Source organism: Zonotrichia albicollis, chromosome 3 (genome assembly GCF_047830755.1).
Source record: "Zonotrichia albicollis isolate bZonAlb1 chromosome 3, bZonAlb1.hap1, whole genome shotgun sequence".
Taxonomy (NCBI): Eukaryota; Metazoa; Chordata; class Aves; order Passeriformes; family Passerellidae; genus Zonotrichia; species Zonotrichia albicollis.
In genome coordinates, this window is record NC_133821.1 from 10442165 (window position 1) to 10456609 (window position 14445).

At 46.5% G+C, this 14445-nt stretch overlaps 2 protein-coding genes across 11 annotated transcripts in view; one reads left to right on the forward strand and one right to left on the reverse strand.

Moving 5' to 3' along the window:
* The window catches only part of USP34 (ubiquitin specific peptidase 34), a 116827-nt gene extending 115379 nt beyond the window's left edge, over window positions 1-1448 (forward strand). For all 10 annotated transcript variants that reach the window (XM_074536623.1, XM_074536628.1, XM_074536626.1 and 7 more), the window contains one exon: window positions 200-1448. In XM_074536623.1, the coding sequence (XP_074392724.1) occupies window positions 200-762 (563 nt within the window). In that variant the 3' untranslated portion in view covers window positions 763-1448. The remainder of the gene's footprint in view (window positions 1-199) is intronic.
* Window positions 733-14402, reverse strand: AHSA2P (activator of HSP90 ATPase homolog 2). Its single transcript, XM_074536649.1, has 9 exons — window positions 14152-14402; window positions 13869-14059; window positions 10375-10460; window positions 9661-9775; window positions 8471-8559; window positions 8173-8295; window positions 7546-7647; window positions 6732-6783; window positions 733-6544 (listed from the first exon to the last, which is right to left on the reverse strand). Exons 1-9 carry the CDS (start codon window positions 14229-14231, stop codon window positions 6369-6371), a joined length of 1014 nt encoding a protein of 337 aa, XP_074392750.1. The 5' UTR covers window positions 14232-14402; the 3' UTR covers window positions 733-6368.
* Between the last annotated feature and the right edge of the window lie 43 nt (window positions 14403-14445).

The window sequence follows — 14445 nt, forward strand, 5'->3', positions numbered from 1 at the left end:
AACTTTTATCAAATGAATGAAATGTTATTTTGTTATACGAAACACACAGTGGGTTTAGCTCCAAATCCCAGTGTTAGGCAGAAATCCCATTTTGTGACGGAGCTGAAGTTGGAATGGCCCAAGCTCTGAGAGGAGGCGGGTGAGTGTTGGCTGCGCGCTGTGCGGAGCAGGTGGGTGTGACGGTGCCGTGTCCCCGCAGATGACGAGGGCGCCACGCCGGTGAAGCGGCGGCGGGTGAGCAGTGACGAGGAGCACGCCGGGGACGGCGGTGACCCCAAGGGCGAGCCCCGCGAGGCGCTGACCCCCAGCAGCGCCTCGGACAACGAGACCCGCGACTCGTCCATCATCGACCCGGGCACGGAGCAGGAGCCGCCGTCCCCCGGCAGCGCCTCGGGCCGCGACTTCAGGATGGAGGCGCCGTTCCCCGAGGAGGCGGCGCAGCTCGGGGAGCAGCCCGGCCCCGAGGAGTGCCGGGAGCTCAAGGAGCTGCAGGCGGCCAAGGAGGCCGAGGAGGAGCCCGAGTTCCCCTCCACGTCCATCTCGGCCGTTTTATCCGACCTGGCGGACTTGCGGAGCTGCGATGGCCAAGCCTTACCGCCGCAGGACCCCGACAGTAATTTATCAATCAGTTGCGGCCATTCCAGAGGACTTTTTAGTCACATGCAGCAGCATGACATTTTAGACATCCTGTGCAGGACCATTGAGTCTACGATTCACGTGGTCACACGGATATCCGGGAAAGGAAACCAAGCTGCTTCTTGACATTAGATGGAGCATGTCTGCTTTTAAGTCTTCTTTTTTTTTTTTTAAAAAGAATCCTTCTTCCCCCAAAAAATGCTGTTTGTATAAGTTTTGCTTATTTCTGTTTTGTGCTTCAGTTTGTCCAGTGCTCTCTGCTTGAATGGCAAGATAGATTTATATGCTTAATTCTTGGTCAGGCAGAACTCGAGATTATTTTTTTTAAATTTTATTTTATTTTGCATCTACCGTACACTTTCTTAAAGGGCAATCAGATAATGGCTATGTTTTATGTAATTAAGAGTTCACTGTAGTGGCTTTCATTTAATATGGCTGTCTGGGAGACAGGGCCTCCTGGCCCTGTATGATGTAATTTAAACTTATGGCATTTTTACTGTGTATAATATGGTGTCCTCTGTGCCAGTTTTGTACCTTATAATCGAGGCAGATTGCCTCAGATCGCTGTGGTTCTTATTATCAAAATTAAGTTTACTTGTATACTAAACAACCACAAGAAATTTGATTCTGTAAAGAATCCTCTTTAGCTGTGGCCTGGCAGTATATATATGGTGCTTTATTTAACAGAATACCTGTGGAGGAAATAAAGCACACTTGATGTAAAATTAATTGTTTTATTTTTATTGACATGATCAATTGCTATTCTGTGCACTTCATTAAACTGATTGTGATGACTTTTCATTGGTTTATAATATGTTGCTTCAGTCTTTGGATTTCTCAGCAAAGAACTCCGTAAGTGGCACGGCAGCAGAGAGAAATGATGGGCAGAGTTGAGAATTGGTGGAGATTTTGGTGCTTGTTTAGTGTGCAGTGTTCAGCCTCACAGTGGGCAGGGCCTGGTGCTTGTGTTGGAACCGAAGTGCTGTGAAAAGCCAGGGGCTCTTGGCATCTCATTTCCCTTGTGTTCACATCTCTGATACAATTTCTCTCCTGCGCCATTTACAGAGCTCCTCCTTTTTCCCCTCTGCTCTCTCTGGCTGTGCCCTTCACTTTCTGACAGCTTCTGCGCCCCTGGAATGACTTTATCATCCCTCCCGTTATACCTCCTCCTGTTAGTTCTGAGTAATGCCAGTTTCCTGTGTGACCTTTTGGACTGTCAATGCTGCTGGTTCCAATATCTGATTAAACTCCATTTTCAGCTTCATTTTCCAGTTGCTCATTTGTTTTTCTATTGTCTTCATCTGCCTTGGTCTTTTTTCTTCAGAGTTCTTTCTTTCCATCTACCCTTCACTGCAGTTTTGCATCACTTGCTTCTCCATGAGTCTGTGATGCTCTTGCTCCCTTTGAATTTACTCTCATTGGTTTCAGTGTTCTGTAATTAATTTGTCTTTAAAGTTTACAAATTTATCTTTCTGTTTATTTAGCATTTTTATCCTGAGTTTACAGACACTGCTGACAGTGGTAAGTGCTTAAGTTGGTATCCTCATTATTCAGACATTAAATAATTATGGTTTTGTTATCTTTAGGAATAATTTTTTTCCTTTTTTCTGATTAGCTTTCTCCAGAATGTAACTCCAGAGAAATCATCAACAGCTTCTAGTCAGTCAAGACTTCTACAATCAGAATTTTTCTGTCAAGGGAAACATTGGCCTATGGATGGAAACCTGAGCTGCAACAGCTGTTGGGACTCCTCTGGGTGAGTGGTTTTCTTAATTAATCAGCCTTATTAACACTTGTGGTGGTTTCACAGGAAATAGGATTTCTGGGGTGTGCTGTGGTCATCAGTAGATGTTCAGATTTTAATATTGGCACCTGGTGTGGCCACTGGGGACGTTTGGACGCCTCTGAGAACACCCAGGGGTTGAAAAGCAAAGCACTTGCGGAGGAAGCTCTCTGTGAATTTCGAGTGGGAAGAGTTGGAGGGGAAAGCCATGGGAGAGGTGGGCCTGGCCCCGAGGGTGGGAGAGAGAGAGACCCCAGGAGCTGTGGGACAGCCCCCAGCCCCAGAGAGAGAGAGGGTGAGCGTGCCTGGGGCTCTTATCTTGGAATTTGATATCAGGTGCTGCTGTGAGAGCTTTTAACCCTTTGTGGACAATGAAAACTTCACAGAACATTAACCCTTCCCTTTACAGAACATTAACCCTTTCTAGAAGCGAGATAAGAGTAGAGGATGAAGAAGGAAATGGGCCAGTGCTGAGGGTCTGGGCAAGTGAGAGAGAGATGTTGGAGGAATGGAGAAGATGCAGTGGCATTTTTGCTGGACTCTGTTTTGTGTATTCATGGACTGTTTCCTGTGACACAGAGACTGCATTCCAGGGGCAGGCAGTGCCTCAGAAGCAGGAGGGGTCAGTGTGGGCACCCCTCGGCCCCAGGGGGACACAGAGAGACCGTGCCTTTCTCTCTCTCATCGTGGGACGATGCATCCCTGCAGAGACAGCCCTGGAAGCTGCCCTGGCCCAGGCAGTGCTGAGAGCCCTGGCCGTGCAAGGAAGGTGTCACAAGGGCAAAAGGATCTCCGGGCGGTGCCACGTGTGACGAGAAGCCCATGGCACAAGGAAGGACTCCTGCTCTTGATGAACTGAGGATTTGATTATCCAAAGGGTGGTGCCCGGCCAAGAGTTGGTGATTTGGGAAATGTAAATGTATTGGGAATTTGGTGGGGAGGAGCAGGAGGAGATGTCTCTGTGCAGTTTTCATTTTCTGTGGGGTTTTTTTTTCCTTCTTTGTAGCTTTTTAATAAAGTTGTTTTTTTTTTTTTTTTAATAAAGTTTTTCTTTCCCCTAAGTAGGAGCCTGCTTTGCTTATTTCTGGTCACCAGGGAGAGGGTGTTCTCATGGGGGCACTGGCATTGTGCCAGTGTCAAACCATGGCAGCTGTGCACTTGGGATGGTGTCTGAGCTGCTGCCTGTTGCTTTATCATTTAATAAAGGATACACAAATACTGCACCATTAATCGTGTCAGGATTAACAGAAATATGATTATTCTTATTTCTCTTCCTTTACGTCCTAATTTCCCCCTTGAGTATTCCTGCAATTTTTACAAAGACCTTTTTTACAGTAGAGTTTTTTGAGCAGAAGTAAACAATACCTGCATAAAGGTGTGGTCATTTGCCAGAGCCTTTTTCCAGGTCTTTGGCCTCTGTCTCCCTCACCTTTTGTGCTCTGTCATTATTTCTATTCTAGTCTAGTCTAGTCTATTCTATTCTGTTCCCCATCTATTTATTTTCTGATATTCTATTCTATTCTATTCTAGTCTAGTCTAGTCTAGTCTATTCTAATGATTTCCCTTCAATTTATTTTCTGATTTTCTATTCTATTCTATTCTATTCTATTCTATTCTATTCTATTCTATTCTATTCTATTCTATTCTATTCTATTCTAATGATTTCCCTTATATTAATTTTCTGGTTTTATTTCTATTCTATTCTATTCTATTCTATTCTATTCTATTCTATTCTATTCTATTCTATTCTATTCTATTCTATTCTATTCTCCTTCAATTTATTTTCTGGTTTATTTCTATTCTATTCTATTCTATTCTATTCTATTCTATTCTATTCTATTCTATTCTATTCTATTCTATTCTATTCCCTATCTATTTATTTGCTGGTTTTATTTCTATTCTATTCTATTCTATTCTATTCTATTCTATTCTATTCTATTCTATTCTATTCTATTCTATTCTATTCTCCTTCCATTTCTTTTCTATTTTATTTCCATTATCTTCTGTCTCTCACTTTAAATCAGTTTTCTGGTTTGTATTTTTCTGCCTTTAAAAATGTTCCCTTATCCCACCTTTGATAGCCCTTTAATCCTAAACCCTTTTATCTTCCACTGGCTTCCTCAGTCTCTTAAATGCTTTGATTTTCTTCCAGGTTTTATCCCATTTCCCATTTATTTTTACTTATTCCTACCTCCCATTTAACCCCTTCAAAATGAAGCTTTTAAACAGCTGCTCCATGCACAGGCAGCCTCTCCTGTGGCACTTGAATGCTGAGATCTCTGAGGAGGTTTGGCCATGATCTTACAAACCATGTCTTTGCCATTGTACTGTTTTTCTCTTTGCCTTTCTCAGAGAATTATCATCTAAGATACTTAACTGGGAATTCCAGGAGAAATTTTAGCCCCAGTTTTAGAGGGGAATGGAGCAGCTCCTCCTTGTTTTCCAGGGGTTTGGCAGCCTCACACCTGGAGCAGGGACTGCAACACTGGGAGCACAAGTAGGTCCTGTGTTTTTTAGCACCAGTGAGGGCAGGGGGACAGGAAAACCCGGGGATTTCAGTCATGAGGAGGCACAATCCCCTGAGAGCACTGGGGCTGCAGTTTCACTGGCTGAAGGATCTTGGAAATGCACAGAACCATCTCCTCTCAAGGATTAAATATTGCAGTATCTCTTCAACCATCTACCCATAAACCTGCTGAAGCCTGAACTGTCTCAGACCTTCATTTCCCTTTGTCAACCTCTACCCTGAACCATTTTTGTATTCAAGGCAAGTTTCTTCCTTGAATATTGAGGGGGGGAAAAGAAACTGAATTTTGATCATTCAGAAACAGATGCTAAAACAGAACATTTCTCAGGAGGCTGCTCCCCACCCAGCACGTGGCCACTTAAACAGAGCCCCGGGGAGTGCCCTGAGCCTCACCTCTGTCTCCTCAGGATCATGGGAGCTTTTTGGGTGGTAAGGTTGCCATGTGTTGGCATTCTGTAACAATAAAATATACAGCACTTAACTGCTAACAAACTTAGTGTGGCAGTATGAGTTTATGGAGAAAATCAGCTTGATGTAAAGTCATATTTTTATTGAGCCAAGCATGTTTTCCAAAAGCAGCCTGCCCTGTTGTGGTCAGATTGTTTCAGATTGCATATTTCATTTGTACACTTTATTTATAAAGCATCTGAGACCTAAGTCATCCTTGCTCACCTCGAGATGGTTGTATTAGGAATTACAATCTGTTCCTGTCAAAATTCTCTTTACACTTGTTGTCTTTGAGGTACAGCATTGCAGAGGGCTGTGAATCATTTCAGTGGAAGGTTTTAGGTTTTACAGAACTGCAGAAAGAAAGCACTACTACTGTTTGTTTCTTCCTAAATAAATGTCACACCGAGGTCAAGGGAGGGAGTACAGTGCATGCAGGCCTAATAATTACATGACATTGTTAATTATCTTCCCTAACACTGCAGCTGCAAACAGTCTGCAGTTAAAAGCACCTAGCAAGTATTCCACAGAGGCTGTAAATGACACCCCCAATTGTTGAAATGGATCAGCAGTTTTGTAATCCCTTGCAGCTCACCTCTGCTGGGAACTCCGTCTCCTCCAGGGATTTCATTCTGCCACTTGATACACTGAACAGTAAGGAACTGGAAATGCTTCTACTGATGGTGTAGCTCTCCTGCCTCTGAAGGCAGGGCTCAGTGCAAGTGGATCACTGTCACTCTCAAGTTCCAAGCAAGCAGAACAGAGATCACTGTCCCCAGGTAAAGCTGTGGATGTACACAGTCTGACTTGCCTCTCATTCCCTAAAAACCCATAAATAGTGCTTAAACTATGTACAGTCTCATAGAAGTGGGTCTTTATTCTTCCCACAAATAAATTATATTTTTTCTTTTTTTAGAAAACCAAATGTTAACAAAGTATAAAAAGTAATGCCCTAACAAAACTACAGTGCTGTTATCATTCCATGCTGTCTTTTGATTGCTGCAGTAAAAGATGTATTTCTTCAAAATATTGCTTCTTCCAGCATTGTCTTGTACTCTCTTCGTGGGAGACAGGAACCCCTTTGCACTCCAGCTCCAGCTCCGACTGAGCCGCCAGGTCCTGGAAGGTCAAGGCCACAGTTGCATAATGTTCTGAGGAGAGACAACAGGAGCCTTCAGTGAGCAGCTTTATAAAGCAAAATTTGCCATTTGTTACTGTTGGTTCCCTCTCTGCTCTGCCTTTTTCCCAAGGGCAGGGCCCAAGGGATGTCCAGCCCGGGCTGGTCCCTCCAGGCCGGTTCTCCTCCCTGCACAGGAGCAGAGACCTCGGCAAACTCACCCTCAGGCCAGCTCCTACACCGCCACTTCAGGACCAGCCTTTGGCTTGGCACCTGGGGAACAGAAGGAGGCTCTTGTTAGCACCTGAGAGAATTCCCATTCCTGTTCTCCCTGAAACACAGGGAGAGGAGCAGCTTGTGGCATTCTGGACACACGCATGTAAACAAGAGCAGGATTGGGGTCTGGGTTTTGAAATAAAAAAAATGTTTTCATGGAGCTCTCAGTGTGCTGCATTCCACTGTTGTGTTTTTGCTGTGGAAAAAGACCAGGACTCACTGGGTCCTGCACATACAACACTGATTTTCTTGCAGGAAACAAGATAAGCCCAGCTTTCCCCACTGAAATTTCCAAGTGTGACTGAGAGATTGTGTTACACAACCCAGCCTGGCCCAATACACAAGTCGGGCACTCCTGCAGATGGAAATGGTTTTTAGGACATTTCAGAAATGTAGCTGAGCTCTAATTATCAGGTTTTTCCCTTCTACTTGCACCAGCATTCAGCTGGGACAGGGTAGCACTTGCCCTGAATAGAACAGAGATCATTTCCCCAGTTAAAAACTGGGATTTGGTTGATAAGCCTTAAACCTTCCTCCTCTCAGTTACAGAGAATTGTGCTGGGTTTTCTGCTCCCTGTGCAGGTCCTTAGGTGTGGTCAATCCCACACAACAAAAGACCCAACTGTTTGGCTTTCAAATAGAGGAACTGAAATACTCACAAGAGAAACTGAAATTCACAAACTTACTCTGCTTTTTAGCTCAGAGAAGGAGCCACCCTCCCTTCCCCTCCCTTTTTAAAGTAGAGTAGGAGCATTTTACCAGTTCTGTGTATTCACCACTGACACAGCCCTCAAACATCTGGAGTTTGCCTCCTTTCTCTGCTTCAATCACAGCTGGGCACTTGGAGAATTTCTGTACCAACTAAAGAAAAAAAAAAAAGAAAAACACAAAATGCACCAGGCTGGGAGACAAGGGAGGGGAGCTGCAGGAATCAGAGCCATTTCTGTTCCCAGAGGTGGCCCTGGGGTGGTAATTTAAAGTTCTCCAACCCCAGCCCAGACTCCTTTAAAGGACACAAACCCTAAATTAGAGATTCTGTGTTTCATACCCTATAAACAACAGTATCATCACCTCCAGTAATTAATCTAATTAAGCTGTGGGTAGCAGCAGTGCCATTACTGAGCCCTTCAGGCTCCTCAGCAACTCCAACATCAAAGAGCAAAGCTTTTGTTAAGGACAGCACAAGGAAGCTGCACCCAAACACCACAACAATGCAGCCTCACTTTGTTAAGGGAACACCTGGCAAAAAAAGTTCTAAGGCAGCCTAATAATCTCTCATCAAATGGAATTTGTACTTGACACTGTGCTGTGTTTATTATTTACACAACCCTTCTGCAGCACCAACAGCCACATTCAGTTAAAATTGCTCCTAAAACTATCACTCACTTCCTTCTTTGTGAAGATGCTGTACAGTTTATCAGCTGGAGAGTTGAAGACTTCCCTCATGTGTATCCTCACCGTTGGAATTTTTACTCCCACCATATCCAGAGCCTGTGGTGTAACAGAGTCCTGCAAAGCAAAAAAGCATTCCCAGGAATTCGTGTGAGATCCTGACCCTTCCAAGTGCTGGCAGGACAAGGGGGCTGTCACCTGCAGCTTCTCAAGCACACAGCAACTGCACACTGCATTTCTGCATTTCCTCAGCAGCCACTGAACTCAGAGGGAAAGCCCGAAGCCAACACACCTGCACAGGGCTCCCGCCTGCTTTGCGCTCCATGGCCAGCTCCTGACCTACAGCAGCTTTTGTGGGCAGGATCATTCCCAAGGTGAACTCTGCAATGAAGAAAAGCACTTGTCAGTGTGAAACCGAGCTCTTCAACCCCCCTGACATTCAGACACTCACTGAAGATCACCACAACCCTGGAGAATGGGTAAAACTGAGCAGGACATAAAACTCAATCCGCTTTCCCAGTTTACTCTTATGCTTCCATCAGGAACAGACCTAACAGCAATTCCCCTTCAAAAGGCTTTTCCAAGTTACCTGACCCCAAATCAGAAACACCTGCACAGACAGATGCTCAGATCAAAGAGAAATAACACCAAAGAAATTCTTCTAAGTTTGGCAGAAGGCTGGAGGGAAACTCAGCACAGAATGGAGCCAACCCTGCCAAAGGCTGCCCTTTGAGCTCCCAGAGTTAAAGAATCTTTGGATACCCTAAAAATCATACACAGTAATTTCTCAAGCCAAAAACTGGTGCATCCAACTTGGGAAAATGACACAGCATTTAACAAAGAGGTAATAATTTAACAAAATATTTCACAATCAGAGATGTACCTGATCACAATTTGACTACAAGCTGTAAATGCATCAGTTTTTGGAGCAAACGTTCCTGGTTCTTGGAAACAGCTGTCATTCACAAAGTAGCACAGTTCAAAAAAAAAATAAAAAGAAAGGAAAATTTAAATTTGATTCACCTTTGGTTCAGAAGAACAAGTGAAAATTTATGAATTTAGTAAATTTAGGATAATAGAACTTCACAATCTCAAATGATAATGGCAAACTTAAAGATGAGCAGAGAATGAATTTTTGAAAAACAAAAATAAAGACAGCATTTCAGAAATTCTATATAAAACAAAGGGACACAAAAATAAGGCAGCAGATCAGGCAAGGAAGGCAGTTTTTCAAAATCAGGCAACAAAAAGAAACCCTAATATTGGCCAGTCCAAGTAGGGCCAAGCTGAGCCCTGGCAACAGCCTCAGTCACTGCAGAACCCAGGGGTTTATCAATGATCACACCAGTACAAACCAGGGGTTTATCAATGATCACACCAGTACAATCCCAGGGGTTTGTCACTATCTGACCAAGCTGTTCAGGAGAGGCACCTGCACAGAACTCTCCCAAGGTGCTGATTAATGCACCTGGCTCCATTTACCTGTTTTAAGTGCTTTCAGGTAGTCCCTCAGGGCCTCTCTGACTTTGGTGGTTCCTTCAGTTCTCATCAGCTCCTTCAGCACATCACCTTCCCCTTTCTTCTTGCTAACATTTATCTAGAACAGAAAAATGACAGCATTTATGAGACCCCAGCCATGAGCCTCTGGGATGTGGCAGCAAAGGAAAATGTTTGGGCTTTGTTTACTATGCTCAGAGGACAGCTGCAATTTCCAATTCATGATCTTGGGGGAGCCAACCTTTGCTAATAGTAAGTCCTCTTAAGACATACATAAATGTAGTATCTCCATTCAGTCTAGTTCAGCCAAGAGCTGCTTCTCAGCAGAGGCTGAAGGATCTGTGGGAGCCCAGTATCCAACATTATCCACCCAACACAGAGATCCCCTGAGGTCTTAGGGCTGGGAATGGTTTGCTGTGTTGGTTTGGGTTTTTTTTTAAGACTACAAGCAAGAGTTCTTCTCCAATTTGTAGTTAAAATATTATCACAAACATTAATTAGCAAAGCAAACTGCACATTCCTCATTGGTTAATTTGAGGACAGAATAAAGCATTATTCCAAGTATAATAAACAAAAGCATGAAATAAACTATCCACATAGCAATTACCCCACTTAATAACAGGATACATCAAAATATGATGCCTAAACTTCATTTAAGAACTGTGGAGCTATAGAGCCATAGCAGTGTTGCACACCTACCTCTGTATCATCTACCTCATTTTCTTCTGACAGGTTAGGAATTTCAACAGATCCCTTATGTTTCTCACCAGACTCTTTCACTGTACCTGTATTAACATAACGAATTCTTAAATGCATCATTAAAACCCTTTCCCCCACAGCAAGAGTTTCACAGGTGGAACTCATCTGCACAAAGGTGTTACCTGAAGGAGGAGCCTCAGGGCTGATTTGGAGGAACTGAGGAGGAACCTGAGCCTCTGCTGGGAGCTGTGTCCCCATCCAGGTGTACCAGGGAAGGGCGGGGACCCAGCTGCTGTGACAGCCTGTGCATCTGAGCCAGGTGGGCAGGGGAGCACCATCTCCTTCTCCCCTCAATGTGCCTCTCTGGATGCAGGAGCTCCCTGCAATGCTGACCTTACCCTCTTTCACGGTGTGAAAGCTCCCAACGTGCAGGAACGTTACCAGGAAACACACACGTGTATAATGGAGAGGATACAGTTGATTTTTTAAAATAAGAACTTCACCTGCACATTCAGAGCACCTGGTATCACTTTTATCCACTTTACAATAAAGAGTCAGCAAGGACAGGAATTCTGCTCCACTTCTGATCCTTCAGGGCCAAGGCCCACCCCAGTGAGCTGCCCCTTGCTGCTCTGCCTCAGAGTACACTGGAAGGGTTGGAGTGAAGGTCTGAGGCTTTTTTATTACACTGAAGACTCTTCCCCCTGGCCTTGCAAAGTGCTTTGTTATTTAAATTAACTCGCTAATTAGATGAATCTAGAAAAAAGTAAAATCTCTTCAGAAAGCAGTAAGAGAACCAGGCAGGTCTGTCAGCTCCGTGCCAGAACAATAAAATCTAACAAGGTGCTTCATCAGCAGAACTCCCATTCCAACAGCCCAGGGCAGAGCAGGACTGCACAAGGGGAATGATCAGCAAGGCAGATGCAGAATTTCTGGGGAAATCACGTTCACAGGAGCCACCTGGGCTCCCCTGCCCATCACTCTCATTGTTTTAATGACTGCCCCGAGCCCCCATGACAGAAACCAATGGAGATCCCAACAAAAGCCCAGGAGCCCCTGGCATGGAGAGCAGGGCAGAGCTGTTGCACCACAGTGCAAAGATCCCTCCCCACTCGGGTGTGAGGGATTGCTCAATGCACAGGGCTGTCACTGCACAGCCCCACGGGGACAGCAGGACCAGAGCTCAGAGTGCCCCAGGAGAACCTGCCACCAGCACGGCCCTGGGACTGTCAGTGCCATCCCTGCAACGCTCCTGGGCCCACAGAGCCTCCTCTGGTGCTGTGCCCTGCCCTCCCCAGCACAGGAGCAGCCAGGAAAACCACACGCCGTGCTCCCTGCACACTGTAAAACCCAGCTGATCTCCGGCTGCTCCCCAGAAAGGAAGTGCAGCCCTGCAGGAAGGAGTTCTGGGCAGCTAAACACAAACCTGACTTCAGCCAGCTAATGCTACCAGCAGCTTTCACAACTCTTAAAATAAAGTTTCACAGTGCCAGGGGCTGTGCTGGGCAGCAAAGTCCAACCAGAGAACAAACAGAGCTGGTGGCAGAATGTCAGTGCAGCTCTGCATTTTCACTACCACTGTAATGTAAACAAAGCTTTACTGCCTTTTTATCAATCATTCAAATTATGTGGTGGAATTTCACTGGAATTCAGTAACAGACCTGAGAATAAATTATTTTTTGGTTTCCTGCCACTCCAGAGTGAAGCACACATCTCTGAAAGAGCCAGTTGTAACACACTGCTGAAATACCTGCTTTAAAAGGACAAACGTGTTTCCACAAAGCTTGCACCACAATGTGGAATGATCCATTAAAATCCTCAATACATCCTCTAAAAATGACAGAACAGCCATTTTTTTCTCAATTTTAGTGCCATTAAGTACACTCAGTTCCTCACTTTCTTGTTTCTTTCTTACCTAAATTGCTAAACACAAAGTTTTTCCTACCTGGGACTTTCCAAACCAGCTGCAAATCTCAGGGTTTTTATCATTTGTCCTTACATACCCACCTTTTAATCAAAGCTTCAAGTCCTAGTTATCCTTGAAGACTTGTAGAACTAATCACAGTTTTTTAGTTCAATCTGAACTCCCACTTCTAATTTAGAACCCTCAAAACACACAACATGCTGGCTATCACCAAATAAAAAAAAAAATCATCAGCCTCTTTTTTTTTTTTTTTTAGAATTTCCTGTGTGTTTGCCTTGCTCTCTGTTAACATTTACACCCCACCTCTAAGTGTGGTGTCAGTTTATAACACACTTGGAACATATAAAACTAAACATATAAACCTAAAACAAGCCTAAAACAAACAACAGTACTCAGTTTAAAGTCCCCCCCTTATTGTGGATGCAGACTTCAATTCCAGATCTGTCCTGGTCCCAGCAATATTCCATGTTATATGGAGGGCAGCCTCCCCAGCCCAGGGCTGAGGAATGAGGACAGCATTTGGGAAGCACAGCCTGTCACTTGGCACCACAATATCCAGGGACAATTTCCTGTGCAGGCTCATTCCATCAGCCGCTCCTGCTTCTTACTCCAGTGCAAGACACAGGCCACAAGGTGCCGTCAAGTTTTAGGCATTTAATAAACGGGAAGAATTCCTTGGCATCACCAAAAGCCAAACTGCAAACAAAGAACTTGTCATGGGACAAACACAGCAGAAGGCAACTGCAAGAGCTGGGACTGCAAATGGATATGGCACAACAAAAAAAATGCATGGGCACAGCCCCCAGCACCCCAACTAATCAAGAATTATTTCTACTTCCCACTAAAGAGTTTTATCCTCCCGTAATTGGTAATTCTCAATGCAAACTACAGTTCGGTTTTGGAAACAGCTGTGATGTGATATCTCCTAGGTCTTCCTGCTTCCCAGAGCACGGAGCAGCACACAGCTGTAATGTGGAGCTGTAATTTGGGCACAGTGTCACTGAACCAGCACAGCTGTAACGTGGAGCTGTAATTTGGGCACAGTGTCACTGAACCAGCACAGCTGTAATGTGGAGCTGCAGTTTGGGCACAGTGTCACTGAAGCAGCACAGCTGTAATGTGGAGCTGCAGTTTGGGCACAGTGTCACTGAACCAGCACAGCTGTAATGTGGAGCTGCAGTTTGGGCACAGTGTCACTGAAGCAGCCCCGCACTCTGCTGTCGGTGCCACCACAATGCAGCATTCACTTCTCGCAGAGCAAAGCGAGTGACCGCGCTGACAGCCCGGGGCCGCAGCGCTAAGGAATAGGCGGTGGGAAAGCCGGGCTGAGGGGAAAGCCAAGCTCGGGTTTCAAGGTTATTTGGGAACACGCATCTCTCCCGGCCTGGCCCACGTGGCTCCCGCATCGCCTCCAGCCCCGGACGGAGCCCCTGCAGCTCCCGGGCCCGGCTCCGTGCCGAGGGCCGGCCGCGGGGGCAGCGGGCAGAGCCCGGGCGGTGCCGCCTCCCCGCCGGGCCCGGCCCCGCTGCCAGGCCCGGCCGTGCCCGCGGAGCCCCGGAGCCCGCCGTACCTTTCCAGCTGAGGCGCAGGTTCCACTCGTAGAAGAAGATGAGCTTCCCCTTGCGGCTGTTGCAGGACGCTTCGCCCTCCACGTGTTTGAGGTCGCCGATCTCGCAGCGCCCGGCCTCGCCCTCCACCACCAGTCCCTCCAGCACCTCCTTCAGCTTCCTCTTGGACCAGCTGGTCGCGTCCCGCTCCGTCCTGTCCCGGGGAGAACCCGCGGGGTCAGCGCCGGCCGCCGCTCCCCCGGCCCTTCCCGCATCCCGGGATTTGTGGCTGCTTTAGGGACTCACCAGTGCCAGTTGTTCACGTTGGTGGCGTCCGCCCGCTCCTCCACGATCCAGCGCGGGTCCCCCTGGCCCCACTTGGCCATGGCGCTGCCGCGGCGCCGCCTCCGCCGCTCCTCCCGCTGCCCGCGGCCGCTTCCGCCGCCACCGCCAGAAGGTGCCAGAAACTTCCCCGCCCCGCCGGAGGAGGAGGAGGAGGAAGGCGAGGCCCGGCCCTGCCCTTCCTCCCGGCGCGGGGGGCGGAGGTAGCGGGGACGGCGGCGCCCGGAGCTCAGCGCTGCTGAGGCCCGGGGAAAAGCC

Excerpts from the sequence above, each read along its gene's own strand:
- AHSA2P (XM_074536649.1), bottom strand. The coding sequence starts at position 14,231 with ATGGCCAAGTGGGGCCAGGGGGACCCGCGCTGGATCGTGGAGGAGCGG. Across the intron at positions 7,648-8,172 it reads GCATCTTCACAAAGAAGGAA|TTGGTACAGAAATTCTCCAA; the intron begins GTGAGTGATAGT and ends TTTTTTCTTTAG. Across the intron at positions 6,545-6,731 it reads GTGTAGGAGCTGGCCTGAGG|AACATTATGCAACTGTGGCC; the intron begins GTGAGTTTGCCG and ends GTCTCTCCTCAG.